This window comes from Ostrea edulis, chromosome 10 (genome assembly GCF_947568905.1).
Source record: "Ostrea edulis chromosome 10, xbOstEdul1.1, whole genome shotgun sequence".
NCBI classification, from domain to species: Eukaryota; Metazoa; Mollusca; class Bivalvia; order Ostreida; family Ostreidae; genus Ostrea; species Ostrea edulis.
Genome location: NC_079173.1, coordinates 22,318,164 through 22,338,526, shown reverse-complemented (window position 1 = coordinate 22,338,526; position 20,363 = coordinate 22,318,164). Strand labels below are relative to the sequence as shown.

The following is a 20,363-nucleotide window of genomic DNA, read 5'->3' as shown; positions in this document are numbered from 1 at the left end:
TGTAGAATAGATATATATAGAAAATAAAAATGAGAAATAAATTTATCGTAAATATATTCATTTTATTCGGAAAAGTTTTGGTTTTACTTTGTGTATTCTACTTCGAATGAGTTTTCCGGGGAAAAAAATATTACGACATAAGTTTACAAGTGCTGTGAAAGACCCACTGACGCAGATTGACACACTGTGTGCTAGAAAGGTTAGAATCGTAGTAAAAACCTACAGCAAGGGTTGGATAAGAACATTTACATGTTTATTACATTTCATAGATGATAAGTCTAAGATACCGTGACTTCTGACAGAAGTTAGGTACTGTACAGGTCTCTAAAATCTTATCGAGTAGAGGTTAGTAGGGTACACAGGCCCCTGAAGTGTGGATAGCTTGTATAGATCTTATGTACATACACCCCCTCCATCTAGAATGAAATTATTTTATACAGAATCAAAAATTCATCCAAAATATGTTATTTCCCCACCGATCACCCTATATATCAGTTGTTCTGAATAGTCAGTTTGTACCTTCTGTAAGTTTTTGAGATGACCACTTGTGAGATACTAATATATGTAAAGGTGTGCAACAAGTCATGTAAACAAACGGGGCTACCTGCTTTGAGACAGATTCACGGGGTATAAACCAACTTTACCGAAGGAATTTCTGCGAATATCTTGTCAGGCTAATGTAGTTCTGCCTATGTCTTTCATATAAATCCCATGCCATCCGTTTTAATTGTCGTATTCTGCCATTTATTTCATTGTACCCATGCTTTTACGTCAATTGACAGCCTTAAAGGAGGTTGTGACATCACTTTGCGTGCCAATTGATCAGTGTATATAATCGCCCCCCCCCCCCCCCCCCCTCCCAAAGAGAGCTGTTCAGTTGTTCATCATGCACACTGAGAAACTCCGTATTGTGATGCCTGAATGTGTAGAATGATTGTACCAGCCAATTTCAGAGACTTATGATTTGCTTTCCTTATTTTTTGATGTATTAGGCATGAATGTAAACCTTATAGTATTTGTGCATCTTGTTTCTTACTAGTTTCCAATTTTTGAAGTCAAAGTCTAAATTCAAAAATATGAATAAATTCAAAATTTAGGCACTGAATGACACCTCTTAAATTGTAAACATATCTCTAGTCAAATTATGTCATACAACACCTCAAAAACACTGTAATTATATCATAGAAACCTCCACAACACCAGAATTATATAATTTAAAAAAAAAAGAATACTGACCAGACCTCAAAAACACCAAAATCACTAGCACTGAAGATTTACCCATCCATGTTGGGCAGTGTCATGTGAGGAAATATGCATCATTTCGTAAATAAACCCAGTTATAAATGATATATCATTCTTATGAAAATTCATGGATTTATCAAGGCCCGGTTCTTTTTACTGTCAGTAAAGGGTAGCTTTCCCCTTTTAACAAAAATTGACTACATTTCTTTTTCGCATGTAAAGACTTATTAATTATTTAATTCCTACATAAGATGGAATATGAATTTTAGCAAGATCAGTCTGGGCGAAAAATGCTAGACCGAGGCCCAATTTCTAGTAAAATTTCTGTCAGACTAGTAGATTTTTTTTCCGTACTAGCCTGATCGGACTAGTAAAAAAATTTCTTTAAAAAAAAAAAAATATATATATATATATATATATACAGTCAACTCTTGATAAACCGCCACCTTTTGTTCTTATGAAATTATGGCATTATAACGAATTTGGCGATGAATTGAATTACCGCCATCTTGAAGAAATAGAGTTACCGTTCTTTTATATGTAAGAGTTATCTTTTGTCCTAATACTTGCATAAACCACATAAACAATGATTTGCAATATCCTGATGGGTACATTTTGGATGATGTTCTTGGTACGTAATGATTTGCTTTTTTTCATCGAAATTTAATTTCTCTTTCTCTTTCTCTTTCGTGGCGAAACCATAGCTAAATTGAAATGTGTTTCTATGATGTATAAACAACTTGACTACAGTTCATCTCCAGTAATTTTCTTGTTTATTCGATACAGCAATTACTGGGATCCTTCTGTCCAGGTGTACGCTGGAGATCGATAATGACCAATTTACTGCTTCACTGACCACGTGCACCTATGGCGGTTTATCGAGATAATTAACACGGTGAAATATACTTTTGTAATGAAAACACTGTGGCAAATGGCGATAGCGAATTTGGCGTTTTAACGAGAGTTTTAAGTAACAGGAAAAATGTTCCTAGAAAAATGCGGCGTTATAACGAAAATGGCGATGAATTGAGTGGCGATAATTCGAAAGTTACCTGTATATATATATTCATATATACACAGGACTTTATAAAAAATCTGTAAACACCTTGTGTAATAACGTTATTTGATTGGCTGAGTTTGCTTGCCAGTTTATCGAGTCCAAACTAATTCGTACTGGGTAATTTCACCTTTAATGTTGAACTCTAATACGCTGAAAAGGGGTACAAAATGTCTCAGGTACGAAATAGAAAGGTCCAGGTACAAATTGTATGGCCAGGGCTCGAAATTAATATATGCCCGTCTGTCTGTGACTGGTTAAAAGTCTGGCGGACTGACTGACATTTGTTTTAGTCAGTCTGATGGGACTGGTTAATTTTCTAAAGCATCATTTTGGAAAATATACTTATGAAATTTTATACACACATTTGGCATGCTTCGATCTGTAGACGTCAGACGAATCTAATTCGTAAATATAAATCCAACATTTAGGTGTTACAATATTATCTGAGGCATATTGAGTTTAACTTCATTTTAATAACATTAACGAAATATGTTTAATTATTTCTGGAAAACTATGTTGGACTGGTAAAATTTTCTGCGGACTGGTTGAAATTATACCCCATCAGTCCGACTGGACTGGTGACATAAAAAGTTAGCTTAAAGCCCTGATGGCACCTACACAGGTCACTCTTCCGCTGTCATGGTGAGTGGGGAAAAACGAAGTGCGGAAGAAAGATACGAGTCAAAGAGAAAGCGTGGATTTGTTTAATCATGGACCTTGAACTGTCAATAGCTAAAATTTGACGTTGAAAAAAATACAATGTTGTGTACATGTATTGTGAAAAATGTAAGATGGTGAGGAGGAGACTGAAAATGAGTTGCTTGAATCTGAAATTGACAGAAACTGGAAATTTAATATTATATGAAGTGGAGTATGACTGAAGTTTTTCATTTGTTTTTGTTTTCATTCTTACTATACAGAATTTTATTTTTTTTTAATTTGTAAGTTAAATATGCTTTAATAAACTGTTTTGATTTTGGACTAGTTAGTGAATTTTTTTCCGGGCTAGTAAATTTTACATTCAACTAGCCCGACCAGACTAGTAGCTTGAAAAGTTTTTGACCTAGGCTGCAAGATCCTATTCATATATTCTACTATCATTTTCTATTATTATCAATGTTCAACAACAGTGATCAGTCATTTAAAAACTTGACGTCATGACAATTGTAATCTGAGAAGGGTCCCCCCTTGACTTGGGAGCTTATGCCTGCATCCCCAAAATTCCCCATCAATATGAAATGGGTAGTAACATTTAAACACTGGATAAAACCCTGAAAATTTTGCTCCATTAGACTACGAATTGTCATTTTATGTGTACTCCACATGGTTGTCTAGTGTAGTTTGTTCAATTAATTTCCTATTAGTTATAACAGACAGTACAATGACCATAGATTGAGACAGTTTCAGAGTAAGAATACCCAGTAAGGTGCTTATTGGAGCTGTGACACTTGAGTCTCTGATTGTTTCTATTGATTGAATTTGCATTATGATAAATCCCCCCCCCCTTTTTTTTTTTTTACAGATTTTGTAATGTCATCGGGATTATTTACCTGTATTTCGTGCCGTGTGGGGTTTCAGGACGGCAACCTACAAAGGGCTCATTATAAGACCGACTGGCACAGATACAACCTCAAGCGCAAGGTGGCTACTCTTCCTCCCGTGACAGCTGAGGTGTTCCAGGAGAAAGTTCTCTCTCAAAGGACTAAGGTTAGTGCAAGAATGATGATTACAATGAGAAACTATGGTTACAATGAGAATCACAGTAACTATGGTTATAATGAGAATGACAATAACTATGGTTACAATGAGAATCACAGTAACTATGGTTACAATGAGAATCACAATAACTATGGTTACAGTGAGAATCACAGTGACTATGGTTACAATGAGAATCACAATAACTATGGTTACAGTGAGAATGACAATATATCATAGTGTATTCTTGCACAAAGTTAAATGATTCTGTAACAGTGGACTACGTGCATATGCAATTTATTTACAATTATTGTACAGTTAAAGTTTGGTATCTCGAACATCGATGTCTTGAATACCATGGATATGTCAAAGTGAGCTGATAGTCCCAACTACATTTTCTTTTTGTTTTTGGACATCAATATCTCAAACCCTTGGATAGGTCTTTAAGTTTTATTTTTATCAGCTCCATTGTGTTTGAGATAACAGGGTTTAATTGTATTTTGGATTACAAATGAAAATCAGCCATAACTCCACAACTACTCCAATTTCAAATCAATTAGCTCTTTCATCTCACCTGAGCTATCAGTTCAAAGTGAGCTTTTCTGATCACCCATAGTCCGTCTGTCTATCTGTAAAATTTACACATTTTCGACTTCTCTAAAACCGCTGGGCTAATTTCATTCAAACATTGCACAGAGCATCCTTGGGAAAAGGGAAGTCAAAATTATTCAAATGAATGGTACTGCCACCTTTGAAGGGGATATAATTAAGAAAAAGGCAAAACAGAATGAGTTCATTTAAAAATCTCCTCAGCAATCACTAGGCTAGAAAAGAAGAAATCTTCTCAATGTGTACATTCAAGTTTGTTCAAATCATGGCTCCAGGGGATAGGATTGGGCCACAGTAGGGGATCAAAGTTTAAGATATGAATATATAGGAAACAATTTTTAAAAATCATATTCTCAAGAACAACATGGCCATAATTAATTATATCAATATGCATTTCACTTCAGCTGAACAGCGGCAGGGCCAAGGTGATTCAGATGAGTGTTGTGGCCCATGGGCCTCTTGTTTTCTATAGTTATTAAATTTCTGTTTTATGATAGGTTGAAGAAGAACAGAAAGTTACATCCCATATCTGTCAGTTGTGTAGCAAACACTTCAGTTCTGAAAATGCCTTCCAAAACCACATCCAATCAAAGAGACACAGGGACCTGGTCAGCAAAGTGGAACGACAGGTAATCAAACTGTGCTGTGATTGGCTGATTAGCTATAATGCAAAGCGTTTTGTAATTGGCTGATTAGCTATAATGCAAAGCATGCTGTGATTGGCTGATTAGCTGTAATGCAAACTGTGCTTTGATTGGCTGATTAGCTATAATGCAAACTGTACTTTGATTGGCTGATTAGCTATAATGCAAACCATGCTGTGATTGGTTGATTAGCTATAATGAAAGCATATAGCAGCGGAACTTTTTTTTATAATTCTTCCCTCGTCTCATCCTGTCTCTGATTGTCTGTGTCTCTGTATAATATTTCTCATTAATTTATAAAAATACACCAAAACAATTCTCTTCAGTCTAGCTGCAGAACTGTAGCTCTCTTATAAAATTTTGGGACAGATCAGAGATCTCTCAGACAGCTACAGTTCTGCAGCTTCCTCCAGTCATGATACTCATCATGAAGATGATCCCGCCATATGGCAGGTGCCCTTAATCACTGTCTGCCATCACTTTTCATAGCAAGTGATAATTGAAAGGTCAAGTTGAATATCATATGAAGCATTTGTGTTTTCTGGTTTAGATACTTCACAAATCTATTGAAAACAATATGCTGGGTCATAAATAGTAATGTTCAAACAATGAACTATTTCAAATTGGCCTCAAAATCTCTACCTGCACTGTAAACTATCTATTTACATGCAAGTTACTTCCCTTTGGTAATTTGATGTCATCAGAGACACTGAGAGAGATGCAGATCAAGGAAGAGTGTGCACAACATGCAGTGTGCTGCTTTGAATTGCACTATGAATTTGGTTCAGGAATTAGATACATATTTAGTTTACAAAGTTACTAAAGTTAAGGAAAGTTTGGATGCTCAAGTGGAAAACTGATGGCTTTGTACATTCAATGACAACTAAATTATGTGAATGACATTTTGAAAAACACCAGTTCAGTATTGATATTGATGCAGAAAGTACCTATTGATTTTATTCAATGTAAGAGAATTTAATAGATAAAAACCTACTAAAGCAGGCATGTAGTATCATTTTAAAAAAGGGGGTGGGGGCAGTGTTCACAGCTTAATTAGAATTTTAACTCATGGTTCTGCAGGACCAGTGACCATGCAAAGCTATTTTTGTCTAGCCTTCAGGTGACTTAAGATAAAATGTAATGTATTACTTAACTTTTGTTATTAAAAGATATCAAAATGAGTGTGCACAGCTAAGCATTTAACTCACTCGTCCATAAGACCAGTAATAATGTAAAGTTACTAGTCCTGTACCAGATTTTTCGGTCCTTCTGATGAATCAAGACAAATTAATCAAAATGCAAGTTTTGATTTTTGATTTATTCAGAAATATTAGACAGTGATAAATGATAGTCATCACTCTCAATTGTTTCCTTTAAATGTTTTACAACATCTTAACATCGGACTCTTCATCTAAAACATCATCAGGTACAAGGTGAGCATCTTGTGATGTAAGCCTCCTGATCAGACTCGTCTAAAACATCATCAGGTACAAGGTGAGCATCTTGTGATGTAAGCCTCGTAGACTCTTCGTCTAAAACATCATCAGGTACAAGGTGAGCATCTTATGATGTAAGCCTCCTGGTTTGTTCGTAAAACAGTTTTATAATGAAAACAGAAGTAATTTCTATATCTTTATTGTAAATTTTACTTTTTATAGGCCTGTGTAAGACAAGACATAATTATGGTATGACATTCATGTCTGTCTGTTAGTTTATTCATGTCTGGCTCATAACTTTTAAATACGGCAAGACCTAGAATTATCAAACTTTCTCAGCCTACGTGTCCAAGCGGGAAACCACCATACCCCTCTCACATACAATGGTAAACCCTGCCGATCACAGGGATCGAACTCTGGTTGCAGTGGTTAGCTGAAGAACTGTAGCTCTCTGAAAAAATATCGGGACAGATCTGATCCATCCCAATATTTTTTCAGAGAGCTACAGTTCTGCAGTGGTGAGAAAACTGAGAATTGAGTGCATTAACCACTACGAATGCATTCATTCGTCCCGAGCCAATTTTAACTCATCCAGAACTAGCAGATGAATACTCATTTCATACCCTGATATATAAAATCTATGTACCTCTACACATTTGGTTGTCATGGTTGCAGGATGGTGAACCGAGTCAGCAGGGAAGCAATACCATCATTTCAACTCCAAAACAGAAGGATGCCATAAACAAACAGATAAAGCAGGAGATGGAGAGGACACAGAGGCGGAGTGAAGAGGCAGAGACACAGGGTAACTTAATCGTCTGCTGCTACAGGGTAACTTAGTCGTCTGCTGCTGCAGGGTAACTTAATCATCTGTAGGGTAACTTAATCGTCTGCTGCTACAGGGTAACTTAGTCGTCTGCTGCTACAGGGTAACTTAATCGTCTGCTGATACAGGGTAACTTAATTATCTGCTGCTACAGGATAACTTAAAGTAGGGGTCTAGTAGCGTGACGTCATGTCCGGATCGAACTCTGGTATTGGTTCACGTACTATTATTATCAAACATATTTTTACATTTACCTGGATGTTTTTTAATTTAGAAAATGAATACAATAACACTCAATCACTTATATTTGAGTAGACTATGGCTCCAATCTTCTTTCCATTTTTTGTCATCTAATTCACACATAAAACCAGAGGTACATATTTGTTTAATTGATATACAGGGGTATTACATGTTAAAATTATCTGTAAATTAAAAAAAATTCATGATATGCGATAATGCACTTGTGGAATTAAATAAAACAATTCTGCACTTGTTATACATTTGTTATCTTGTTATATATTTGTTATCTTCTATTATGTGAAAATCATTCTTCAAAATGGCTAATTTGGCCAAAAAATGTAAATATAAATTGAGATGCTGTGAAAATATTATGCTGAGAAAGCGCAGATTTTTTAAATGTATTTTAACAAGCATTCATATATGAACATAATATGTGAGTTTGAATGAAAAATCGCAAGTCAAATTTTTAAAATATTCATATTAGTGGTGTTGCAGTGCCGTATTTTTGACTGCCGAGGGCCTGTATTGAGTTCAGTTTTGTACCACCATTATCAAAAAACATGAAACTGTGTTAAAATTTCACTTTTAATTATTTAGTTAAACATATTTATTTCATATTTGAGGAAAAAAATTGCAGCATCATACCTCAAACAAAATTTTATGGACATATTCTAGGACTTCTTCAATGAATTCTAATATTGACGTTTGACAAATGGGGGTACACGTAATAAAAATACCATAATTTACTCATTATACTGACAACCCCCCATTTTTTTGTTTTTATCATGCCGTCAAATGAACAATCTAAGTATTTAAACTCAAATTTTTGAGAAATCACAAGTTGGTCCAGGACTAGGGACCTACCTTAATTGTCTGCTGCTACAGGGTAACTTAGTCGTCTGCTGCTACAGGGTAACTTAATAATCTGCTGCTACAGGGTAACTTAATCGTCTGCTGCTACAGGGTAACTTAATCATCTGTAGGGTAACTTAATCGTCTGCTGCTACAGGGTAACTTAATCATCTGCTGCTACAGGGTAACTTAATCGTCTGCTGCTACAGGGTAACTTAATCGTCTGCTGCTACAGGGTAACTTAATCGTCTGTTGCTACATGTGATTGATTGTTTTGGATGCGTCTATCATGTTTAATGATAAAATGCCTGAACCAAACAGAAAAATATCGATTGAAATTAACTTTTGTAATTCATATTCAATTTTTCTATTTGTTATGGACAATCCTCCTTTAAAGTTTGGAAATATTTTCAACAAAATTACTTTTTAAAGGTCAAGTGTAATAAAAATAGATTTGAAAATAAAGTTTATAATTCATTAAAACCCGTTTTGAAAAGTTTATTGATGTGTTTATTATTTTTTTTAAATCCAGGTAAATGCGCAAAATACCTATTCCAAAATCGTTGTTTATAGAAACGAATGAAGGAATTATCGCCCTTTCTTATGACGTCATCTGAGACAATTGTAGTTGTTTACGCCTGTATATCATCGTTTTAATTTCTGTGAGAAATTGCCAGTTTTAGCAACACCGTGGATAGTGACGGTGAAATACCATAGATACACTTGAGTTTAGGGATTGAACCTTTTATATTTGTACCTGCACCCGTTTCGAAACCATCCGATAGTCTATATTCGACAAATATCTCATAGGAATCTCAGTTAGAAATTATTTACCGAGCCAGTCCATAGAGAAGTGGGAATGATATTGGAAAAAATGTTCTATCAAAAGATAACCTTTGTATTTTACACAATCTAGGCTAATCAAAATCAGACTTCATAGATACTCGCCGTATACTCTATTGTAGCGATTGTGAGCATATTTAACTAGATTGACTCTCACGTTTGTATTTTTTTAATGGAATTTACTGGTATGAGATTGATCAGATTCAGATTATAATGTGTTTAGTTAGATATATATTTAATTGAAAAATGCCTTTTTGAAAAAAGAACAACAAAAGACAAAAGAAAAAAAAACTTATTGTGCACAACGTTATTTGTAACCCCCCCCCCCTTTTTAAAAAGAAAAACATCTACATGTAGATACAATATCATAAAATGTAAATTAGGCCTATTAGTACATGTAATTTCTTCACAACACACGTCAAATGCGAAATTGAAATATCATGTCACAAAGTTAACAAATTGTAGCATTTTGAGGTGTGAAATTTTGCCTTAATGATTCATGATGTATTAATTAATGTACAGTCTGTAGCACTTAAAACCATATTAGGAAAAGGAAAAACTTGTACTTGTTTTCATAATGAACTTGAAGAAAAAGCTTTGGAAATTGGACTGACCTAATAAATAAGGTTTTATCAAAATGGGTTTTTTAGATTGAATTCATTTCCATTTTTACTATATTTTATTTTTTCAAAATATATATAGTGAAGAAATGAAATGATGAGTCCCTTATAAATATAGTATGAGTACGACAATATTCGAAAGATATTTCATTTAATAAAAGAAATAAAATCAATTTGAACTAGGTAATGGGTGACATTAATTTTTATGTGCAATCGCAAACCCATTGAATACAATGTCGCATTAAAGCATTCAGTGGTGGATGTAGAGAGGGGTGGATTGCATCCCCCCTTAATTTGGGTTGAACTTTTTATATAATTAAAATACATCCCTCCACTTGTTTTGTAAGATGTCCAGTTAATCATCACTTTGCATTTTGTTTATAGTCAAACAGGATGATGCGTCGGGGTTGATGGAAACCTGATTCTCGTTAATTGAAGTATCACTCACTGATCCTCGTGGCTTGTCACAAATCTCAGTGTCTCTTTTCAGTTTCAGTGTCCAAATTCTTCGAAATTTAGGGTCTTTTGGGAAAAGAAACATACTTAATCCCTGTCCCGATTTGACATTGCAGTTCAAAGCAGCGCATTGTACCATGAATACAGGACTTTTCTATGTAAACACTATAAAACCCTATCAATGCAATCAAAAGTTGTCTCAGATGACGTCATAAGCTACGAGCGATAACTTATGTCATGACACATTTATCGATCGCTCAGGTAAAAGTTTGATAGCGCCGTGTACTTCATGCCAAGTGATTTTTATCAAAATTGCCATGGAAATTAATCCATAAGTGTACGACAGACATTTTTCTGTGTAAAAGTCAAGTTTTAGGAAAATCACCGTACTTGACCTTTAATCGAGGCTGGTGATATAACAGGTGGTGATGTAATGAGTTGAGAGTGTGATAACAAGTGCCACTGGTTTAAAGGGACTGGTTCATGTTTTTCGAAAGAAATATTTTTAAATTTCTTACGTTAAAAAATTAAAAATATAACTCATTTAATGTTGACAACCAAAATTTGGACCATCTGATCAGAATACAAGGATAAAAGCAATATTTTAGCTTTGATTATGTGTTATGTAAACAGACTCGAGTCTTTTTATGTAAACAAACAAACCAGTGAAACGTTAATTTTGTAATTTAAAGCACTTTCATTTTGTACTATCACAAATTTTAACTGTTAAATGACACATTTTACCTAAAGTTTACTTGAGATGTGATTTATATAATAAACTTGGATCAATATCCATTTATTTTGAAAACTTTGTAAACAATAACACACCTCAATCTTTGTTTTCAAAACAAATACTAAACTCTCTATAATGAGCTTCTGTCATGATGAATAACCTTAAATTTTTTGTGAAACCTTCTAAACATATTAGTCTGTAGATTTTGATCATTTAAAGTGAATAACAAAATTTGGGGGAAAATTGTGAATCAGTTCCTTTAAACTCTAAATAACTCTAATTACATGTACATTTGCTTGATATCCTTGATTGATTCTCAATTCATGTGCAAGGATTGAAAATGATGTATTGAGATCATGAAAAATTATATCATTTCTGTACAAAAGCTAAAATAGATTATTCAGTAAATGAGAATGAAAATCTCAATAAAGCAACATTAGATAAGGGGTGAGATCAAAAGATTGATGTTGGATAAAAATCTAAATTCAAATACTTAGGGGGATGGTAGAGGGAGAGGGTAAAAACTCCCATAAGTTTCTATCATCCGACTTCGATTTATCAATTACAGTGGAAAAAGAAAAAAGACAAGTGACTGCTTAAAACCACATAACGATATTGCATTTTAATGAACATTTAATAGTTTTGATGTACACTTTCATTGGTGAATAAACAGTAGTAAAGGTATACAGAATGTTATTTATACTTGTATGTTTTACTTGTTAATCGATTAGTTTCAACAGTCATCATATTTAGTTTTAAAGGGGCATGGACACGATTAAGCTAAAAATTTTCAAATTTATATATCTCCAGTTTTAATGTTTAGAATGCTTAACAAAAAAGTATTTCTAATAGTCAGCAAAAATTTGAATGTCAGTTGTCAAGGTACATGGGCGATACAGAGCTCACAATTCTTTGTTATGTAAACAAGACTTGTGCCTTGTTTTTGTTTACATACATGTAGGTTAAATATAACAGTAAAGGTTTCGTTTAAGGCACAATTCTTCAATTCACAAGTTAATTCTGAATACAATTAATTAGTTCCTAGTGTTTGGCACATCTCATTTCGTTTTAAACCCTTAAGCAATCTATAAGTAAACAAAAACATGGCACAAGCCTTGTTTACAGAACAAAGAATTATGAGTGTATATCTCACTTGTAAATCAACAGCTGATATTCAAATTTTGGTTGACCATTAGAATATACTTTAGTTAAGCATTGTAAACACTAAAAATGGAAAAATAAAATTTGAAAAGTTTCAGCCCAAATTGTGTCCATGCCCCTTCAATGGGATTGTGAAAACTGTGAATTTAGTCTTTTTGTCAGACATTGGAACTTTTGATCTCGCCCCTAAAAACTCTGGCCCAAATCAGCATGGTGATTCTTTTAGCAGTCTTCTAAAGTTTTCATTCTTTTTCAGATTTATCCTCGTCTGAGGAGGAGTGGGAGGGTGAGGCTCTCGGACTGGAGGAGTGTCTATTTTGTTCATCAGTTAGCTCCTCAATGGAGAACAACCTTAATCACATGTCTGTCAAGCATGGATTCTACCTTCCTGATGCCGATTTTCTAGTAGACTTAGAGGGAATGGTTTCATATCTTGGTAAGTTTTGGAGGGAATGGTTTTATATCTCAGTACCTGTGGAGATCCGGGTTAGAATAGGTCCTCAATGGCCTTGTTGTAAGAGGCGACTAAATGGGGCGATCCTTTGGATGAGACTGCAAAAAACCGAGGCCCTGTCACTGTAGGTGTGGCACGATAAAGATTCCTCATTGCTCAAAGGCCGTAAGTGCCGAGCATAGGCCTAAATTTTGCAGCTCTTCACTGGCAATGGTGACATCTCCACATGAGTGAGATATTCTCGAGAGTGACATTACACAATATACAATCAATCAATCATATCTCAGTAAGTTTTGGAGGGAATGGTTTCATATCTCAGTAAGTTTTTGAGGGAATGGTTTCATATCTCTGTAAGTTTTGGAGGGAATGGTTTCATATCTCGATAAGTTTTGGAGGGAATGGTTTCATATCTCGATAAGTTTTGGAGGGAATGGTTTCATATCTCGGGAAGTGTTGGAGGAAATGGTTTCATATCTTGATAAGTTTTGGAGGGAATGGTTTCATATCTTGGTAAGTTGGGAAGGAATGGTTTCATATCTTGGTAAGTTTTAGAGGGAATAGTTTCATATTTCAGTAAGTTTTAGAGGTAATGGTTTCTGCAGAACTGTAGCTCTCTGAGAAAAAACTGGGACAGACCTGAGATCTAGCCCAATATTTTCTCAGAAAGCTACAGTTCTGCAGCTAATACAGGGGAAAAACTTCAAACATCTTCTCAAGAATAGCAGGGCTATAATTTGTGATAGTTTGTGCAATTAAGTATCGTCATTTTAGTTCAAGTGTGTTCAAATCCTGATCTTGGTTGCAAAGATGGAGGGGATAGGATGGGGGTCTTAATAGGGGAACTAAATTTTACATAAGAATAAATCTTTAAAAAATCAAAAATCTTATTTCAAGAGTAGAGTAACTGGAGAGTTAGGATTAGTCATATCAATATGCAAGCTTCGTTGGGTAGTGCATGCAGATTCAAGTTTCTTCAGGTCAATACCCTGAAGGTACATGTACAAATGTAGGTTTGGTCATACGGGCTATGAAATCTAGATAAAAATTTCTGTTCTCTGTCCAAGGTGTTCCATCATTTCGAAGAACACATCATATATCATGACATTGCACTTTTTTCATAACAATTTCAGGTGAGAAGGTTGGAGAGGGCCACATGTGTTTGTGGTGTGGGGAGAAAGGAAAGACATTTCATAGTGTTCAGGCGGTACAGAAACACATGTTGGACAAGGGCCATTGTAAAATCAACTTTGATAGGGACGCTGCTCTGGAATTTGTCGACTTCTACGATTACAGGTATGTGGAATTCGGCTCGTGTATTTTCCCAAAGGCGATTGTTTTTGAAAATCGGTTCAACTTTTTGAGTGAAAAGTAATTTCCATAATTTTTTCTCACTTTGTGTCTCATTTAATCTGATGATCCTTTTTGAAAAAAATGAATTTTCATAATTTTTCTCACTTTGTGTCTCATTTAATCTGATGATCCTTTTTGAAAAAAATGAATTTTCATAATTTTTTCTCACTTTGCGTCTCATTTAATTTGATGATCCTTTTTGAAAGAAAATTAATTTTCATAATTTTTTCTCCAGTTTATATATGTACTTTGCGTCTCATTAAATTAATTTTCTTAATTTTTTCTCTAGTTTATATATTTGCGTCTCATCTAATCTGATGATCCGCGACTGCTGTGTTCATCACGTCTCATTTGTTCTGATGATCCGCACCTGTCAACTCGACTTGACCCAACTCTTCGGATCAAATTACTGTAGTAATGACAAATTTATATATCTCACAGGAAGAGCTATCCAGATGGTGGAGACGTTGCCATGGAAACGGATGATGAGGTGAAAGACCATGTTTTGGATACTGAAGGATATGAACTGGTTCTCCCATCAGGTGAGAAATAATGAGTATCTGATGAAAACAATGCATTTTGATTTAGGATTTCCTGATGTTTTTTTTAGCTCACCTGAACCGAACCGAAGGTTCAAGTGAGCTTTTCTGATCACATTTTGTCCGTCGTCCATCTGTCTGTCCGTCTGTCTGTCTGTAAACTTTTCACATTTTCGACTTCTTCTCCAGAACCACTGGGCCAATTTCAACCAAACTTGGCCAAAAGCATCCTTGGGTGAAGGGCTTTCAAGTTTGTTCAAATGAAGGGCCATGTCCCTTTCAAAGGGGAGATAATCACAAAAATGCAAAAATAGATTCAAGTTTGTTTAAATCATGGCCCTTGGGGGTAGGATGGGGTCACAAGGGGGGATCAAAGCTTTACATACAAATATAAAGGGAAAAACTTTAAAAATCTTCTTCTCAAGAACCACTGAGCCAGAAAAGCTGATTTTTATACGAAAACTTTCTGACATAGTGCAGATTCAAGTTTGTTCAAATCATGGCTCCCGGGGTTAGGATGGGGCCACAAGGGGGATCAATGTTTTACATACAAATATATAGTTAAAATCTTCTTCTCAATAACCAGAGTCAGAAAAGCTGATATTTACAAGAAAACTTTCTGACATAGTACAGATTCAAGTTTGTTCAAATCATGGCCCCTGGGGGGTAGGATGGGGCCACAAGTGGGGGGAGGGGGGGGGGGTTCAAAGTTTTACATACAAATATAGGAAAAATCTTTAAAAATCTTATTCTCAAGAACCATAGGGCCAAAGAAGTTGACATTTACATGAAAGCTTTCTGACGTAGTGTAGATTCAAGTTTGCAAAAATCATGGCCTCCAGGGGTAGCTGGGGCCATAATAGGGACTAAGGTTTTACATGCAAACAGGGCTCGAAATTAACATATGCCCGTCAGTATGTGAATGGTTAAAAGTCTGGTGGACTGACTGACATTTGTTTTAGTCAGTCCGATGGGATTGGTTAATTTTCTAAAGCATCATTTTGGAAATTATACTTATGAAATTTTATACACACATTTGGCATGCTTCGATATGTAGATATCAGACGAATCTGATTTGTAAATATAAATCCCACATTAAGTGTTACAATATTGTCTGAGGCATATTGAGTTAAATTTCAATTTAATAACATTAACGAAATTACTGTGGACTGGTAAATTTTTCTGCGGACTGGTTGAAATTATACCCCATCAGTCCGGCTGGACTGGTGACACAAAAAGTTAGCGTCAAGCCCTGTGCAAATATATATGGAAAGTCTTCAAATATGGGCCAAGGTGACTCAGGTGAGTGATGTGGCCCATGGGCCTCTTGTTTCATTATGGATACAGGTATTGCCCTGAAATTTTGTCACAACCTTCCTCTCAGAGAAATAAATAATCGGTTCACATTTCAACTCATTGGTGCACCATGACCAACTTTTGGCTAAAAGTAGGTGAAATAGTTTCCAGGACTTTTTCTCATCATAGATAGATATTGCACTGACATTTTGTCACAACCTCCCTCTCTGAGAAATACATAATCAGTTCACATGTCAGATGGATTGGTGCGCCATGACCTACTTTAGGCTTTTCTGTTCCGAATGTGTGTGATATCAATTAAGAGTGCATAATATGCTTACAGGTTGAATTTCTCTGTCCTCCGGGCGTATGTTGTACTGTTTGCGGTACTCTGGTTTAACTTCTCATGCCCAGCCAATTTTCACTACATGTATAATTGCTGATGAGCATCTTTTTGTGTATGGGAACAGAATTCGTAAATTCTATGATCCTTACTCTCAACTGGTAAAGAAATCAAAGGCAAAACATTGAAAAATGTAAATATATTAATTTGACAGATATGCATTCCATGTCTTTCTCTTGTAGACAAATTTGGACAGCTTTCAAAAGTCACCATCTTTTGTTTACGTGTAAAATTGAAGCAGCTTTTTCTTGAATAAATCATTTTATTCCACTAATTCTATATGCACTTATAGAAAACAGACCACGTCAAGCTATTTAATGTTAAAGAGATGAACAGAAGTTACAGCAAATAGATGAGCTTTTCTGATCACCCGTATTCCGGCGTCCGTCCGTCTGTAAACTTTTAACATTTTTAACTTCTTCTCAAAAACCACTGGGCCAATTTCAACCAAAGTTGGCACAAAGCATCCTTAGGTAAAGGGAATTCTAAATTGTTAAAATAAAGGGCCAGGCCACCTTCCAAGGGGAGATAATCAAGAAAAGGTAAAAATAGGGTAGGGTCATTAAAAAATCTTCTTCTCAAGAACCACTGGGCTAGAAAAGATGAAATTTATCGATAAGCTTTATTAGGTAGTGCAGATTCGAAATTGTTAAAATCCTGGCCCCCGGGGGTCAGATGGGGCCACAATAGGGGATCAAAGTTTTACATACAAATATATAGGAAAAATCTTCTCAAGAACCACTGTGCCAGAAAAGCTGAGATTTATATGAAAGCTTCCTGATATAGTGCAGATTCTAAATTGTTAAAATCCTGGCCCCCGGGGGTCGGATGGGGCCACAATAGGGGATCAAAGTTTTACATACAAATATATAGGAAAAATCTTTAAAAATCTTCTTCTCAAGAACCACCAAGCCAGAAAAGCTGATATTTACATGAAAGCTTTCTGACATAGTGCAGATTCAAGTTTGTTCAAATCATGGCCCCAGGGAGTTGGATGGGGCTACAAGGGGGGAATCAAAGTTTTACATACAAATATATAGGGACATTCTTTAAGAATCTTCTTCTCAAGAACCACTAAGCCAGAAAAGCTGATATTCACATGAACAGCTTCCTAACATAGAGCAGAGTTAAGTGTGTTCAAATCATGGCCCCCTGTTGTAGGATGGGGCCACAATAGGGGATCAAAGTTTTACATACAAATATATAGGAATTTTTAAAAAAAAATCTTCTTCTCAAGAACCACTGAGCCAGAAAAGCTGATATTTACATGAAAGCTTTCCGATATAGTTCAGATTCAAGTTTCTTCAAATCATGGCCCCTGGGGGTAGGATGGGGCCACAAGGGGGGATCAAAGTTTTATATACAAATATATAGGAAAAATCTTCAAATATCTTCTTCTCGTGAACCATTGGGCCAAAGAAGTTCACATTTACATGAAAGCTTTCTGACATAGTGTAGATTCAAGTTTGCAAAAACTATGGCCTCCAGGGGAAGGTTGGGGCCATAATAAGGACTACGGTTTTACATGCAAATATATATAGAAAGTCTTCTGATATGGACCAAGGTGACTCAGGTGAGCAATGTGGCCCATGGGCCTCTTGTCTTGGATTGACAGAAAAGGCTGAATGATATTTCCTTTGACACTGAGCTTGTAGAACCCAATAAATGCTGGAGACTCGGGACAATTTTGTATACCTTTGGCATGTTAGTTGTTAGTTAAAAATCATATGTTGTATGTAATTGATTTTAATAATTGATTTTTATGCATCACAGGTGCTACTATTGGGCATCGGTCACTATGGCGATACTATAAACAAAACCTTCCACAGAGGTCATCAGAGGGGTCATCCACAGTGATTCCCAAAATGCTGGCCCAGTACAGAGCTCTTGGCTGGACAGGAGCCTCAGGTATACCTTGATAAATCTAAGTGGACTTTGACATTTGTGTACTTTTAAGTACAAGCACTTGCATTAAGGAGGTACTCTACATCATCATAATGGCTGACTTCCTTTTAAAACATAGATAAAAATATAAATATCAGCAATATTTGTCTATTCATTTCAAAAATCATCGTCTAGCTGAGTAGCTCAGTAAGTCAGCACGTAGACTGCTGAACTGTAGATCGCGGGTTCGAGTCCAGCAGGGGTTTTAAATTTTTTTCCAGATAGTTTTCTTCTAAAACTGCATTTTTTTACTAAATAAAGTAAATTTGCAAGTTTTCAATTTTTAAATATTGTTGTACATATCCTCCACTTTTCATCCACATTAAATTTCTCTGGTGCAGTATACCTCCTTAAGTGTAAATGAGGGTTGGATGCATGGTCTATGTAAATGTTTGTGTGATGTTTATTTTTAGGTCATCTGAGTCACTCAGATTATCAATTGGTATCTGTTTTCATCCGCCATTGTGTTATGTCTTGCAGTTGTGAATTTTTTTTAACGTTTTCAACTTCTGAACGGCTGAACTAATTCTAATGAATCTTGGTATATAGCATCTGTTAATAAAGAGGATCAACAATTGTGAATTTCATTGACCCTGCTTCCTTGGGGTTGGAGGGGTGGGTTGTAACAATCAAAATTATCTTCAAAAGTCTTCTTCTTTACTCCTGGACATCAAGCAGTCAAATTGAATTTGAAATTTATGACCCCAGGGTTTAAGGTTCAGACCCCAAGGTGGGACAAAGGGGGTCATATTGAAAATGCATTATATTATAGAAGAACTTACTTTTTCTGGACATCAAGGAGGGAAATGATTGTAAGCCTCTACTAAAATTGTGTGAAATTAAGGACCCCCAGGGTTAAGGGTTCAGGACCCAAGGTGGACTAAAATGTTGGTCGTACATTGAAAATGCATTTAATCTTAGAAAAACTTCTTTACTTGTGGACTTCAAGGAGGCAACATGTTTGTATGATTGTAATGAGCATTGGGACTACTAAAATTGAGAAATTTAGAAATCCAGGGTTCAGGTTCTATTATTATTACACGAGCAAGCAAGCATGGAGTTTTCTACTGAATATTCCTAGGGTAAGAGTTTTGGGCCCTTTGATTTGTCAGAAATGTTTGTATATTAATGATTTTTTAAATTTCATGCATGTGAGTCATGATCTTTGGAAAATGTGATGCATCATACTCAGGTGACTAATAAGGCCCATGGGCCTCTTGTCTCATCCATTTCACTCTCTAGTAGGGGAAATTAAAGCTCTCAAGGTCAAGTTAGATTTACTCATGATATACAAGTAGCAAGGACTTGCATAGAGGTGAATTTTAAAAGGGACAAAATTGTTTTTCAATTGTGTATGGTTGAAATGCATGAATTGAGTGAACATTTCTTTGTATACAGTGTTTAGGCACTAGACACTTCATTAATCAATAATTAAATTAAACAATAATTAATCAGTTTGGCTTGTTTAACAGGTGAAGTTGCACAGACAAGGGTTAAAGACCTGGCATACATGCAGAGAATGAAAAACCGACAGCAAATGAAACTGTCAACAAAGGCTAACAAGTTCCAGCCACACTTCAGAAGTGACGTTGCATTTTAAAGATTCTAACCAACGTATATATAACCTATCAAAAGGAAGGATAGCAAAAAAAAAAAAATGGAAAAAAAGAACAGTTTAATAATTTTGGCTGTATTGATTAGGAGAAAATAATAAAGTATGAACTCACAATCTTTAATTTTTCAAAATTAATTTTGGTGACCTTGAATGTCTGTTGTACACAAACTGACACATGTACAAATTGTTTTAAGAAATAAAGGTGTCATGTTTTAGTTCACCTGAGTTGAAAGCTCAAGTGAGCTTTTCTGGTTGCATTATGTCCATCTGTCTGTCTGTAAATTTTTCACATTTTGGATTTCTTCTGCAGAACCACTGGACCAATTTCAACCAAACTTGCCTTAA

General features: G+C 35.3%; 1 protein-coding gene across 1 annotated transcript; it reads left to right on the top strand.

Moving 5' to 3' along the window:
* The first annotated feature begins 90 nt into the window (after positions 1 to 90).
* On the top strand, positions 91 to 20,134 carry LOC125665538 (cytoplasmic 60S subunit biogenesis factor ZNF622-like). Its single transcript, XM_056152281.1, has 9 exons — positions 91 to 199; positions 3,825 to 4,009; positions 5,104 to 5,235; positions 7,362 to 7,491; positions 12,674 to 12,853; positions 14,002 to 14,164; positions 14,663 to 14,763; positions 18,233 to 18,367; positions 19,876 to 20,134. Exons 2-9 carry the CDS (start codon positions 3,833 to 3,835, stop codon positions 20,001 to 20,003), a joined length of 1,146 nt encoding a protein of 381 aa, XP_056008256.1. The 5' UTR covers positions 91 to 199; positions 3,825 to 3,832; the 3' UTR covers positions 20,004 to 20,134.
* The last annotated feature ends 229 nt before the right edge of the window (positions 20,135 to 20,363 follow it).

Excerpts from the sequence above, each read along its gene's own strand:
- LOC125665538 (XM_056152281.1), top strand. The coding sequence starts at position 3,833 with ATGTCATCGGGATTATTTACCTGTATTTCGTGCCGTGTGGGGTTTCAG. Across the intron at positions 7,492-12,673 it reads TGAAGAGGCAGAGACACAGG|ATTTATCCTCGTCTGAGGAG; the intron begins GTAACTTAATCG and ends ATTCTTTTTCAG. Across the intron at positions 14,764-18,232 it reads TGAACTGGTTCTCCCATCAG|GTGCTACTATTGGGCATCGG; the intron begins GTGAGAAATAAT and ends TATGCATCACAG.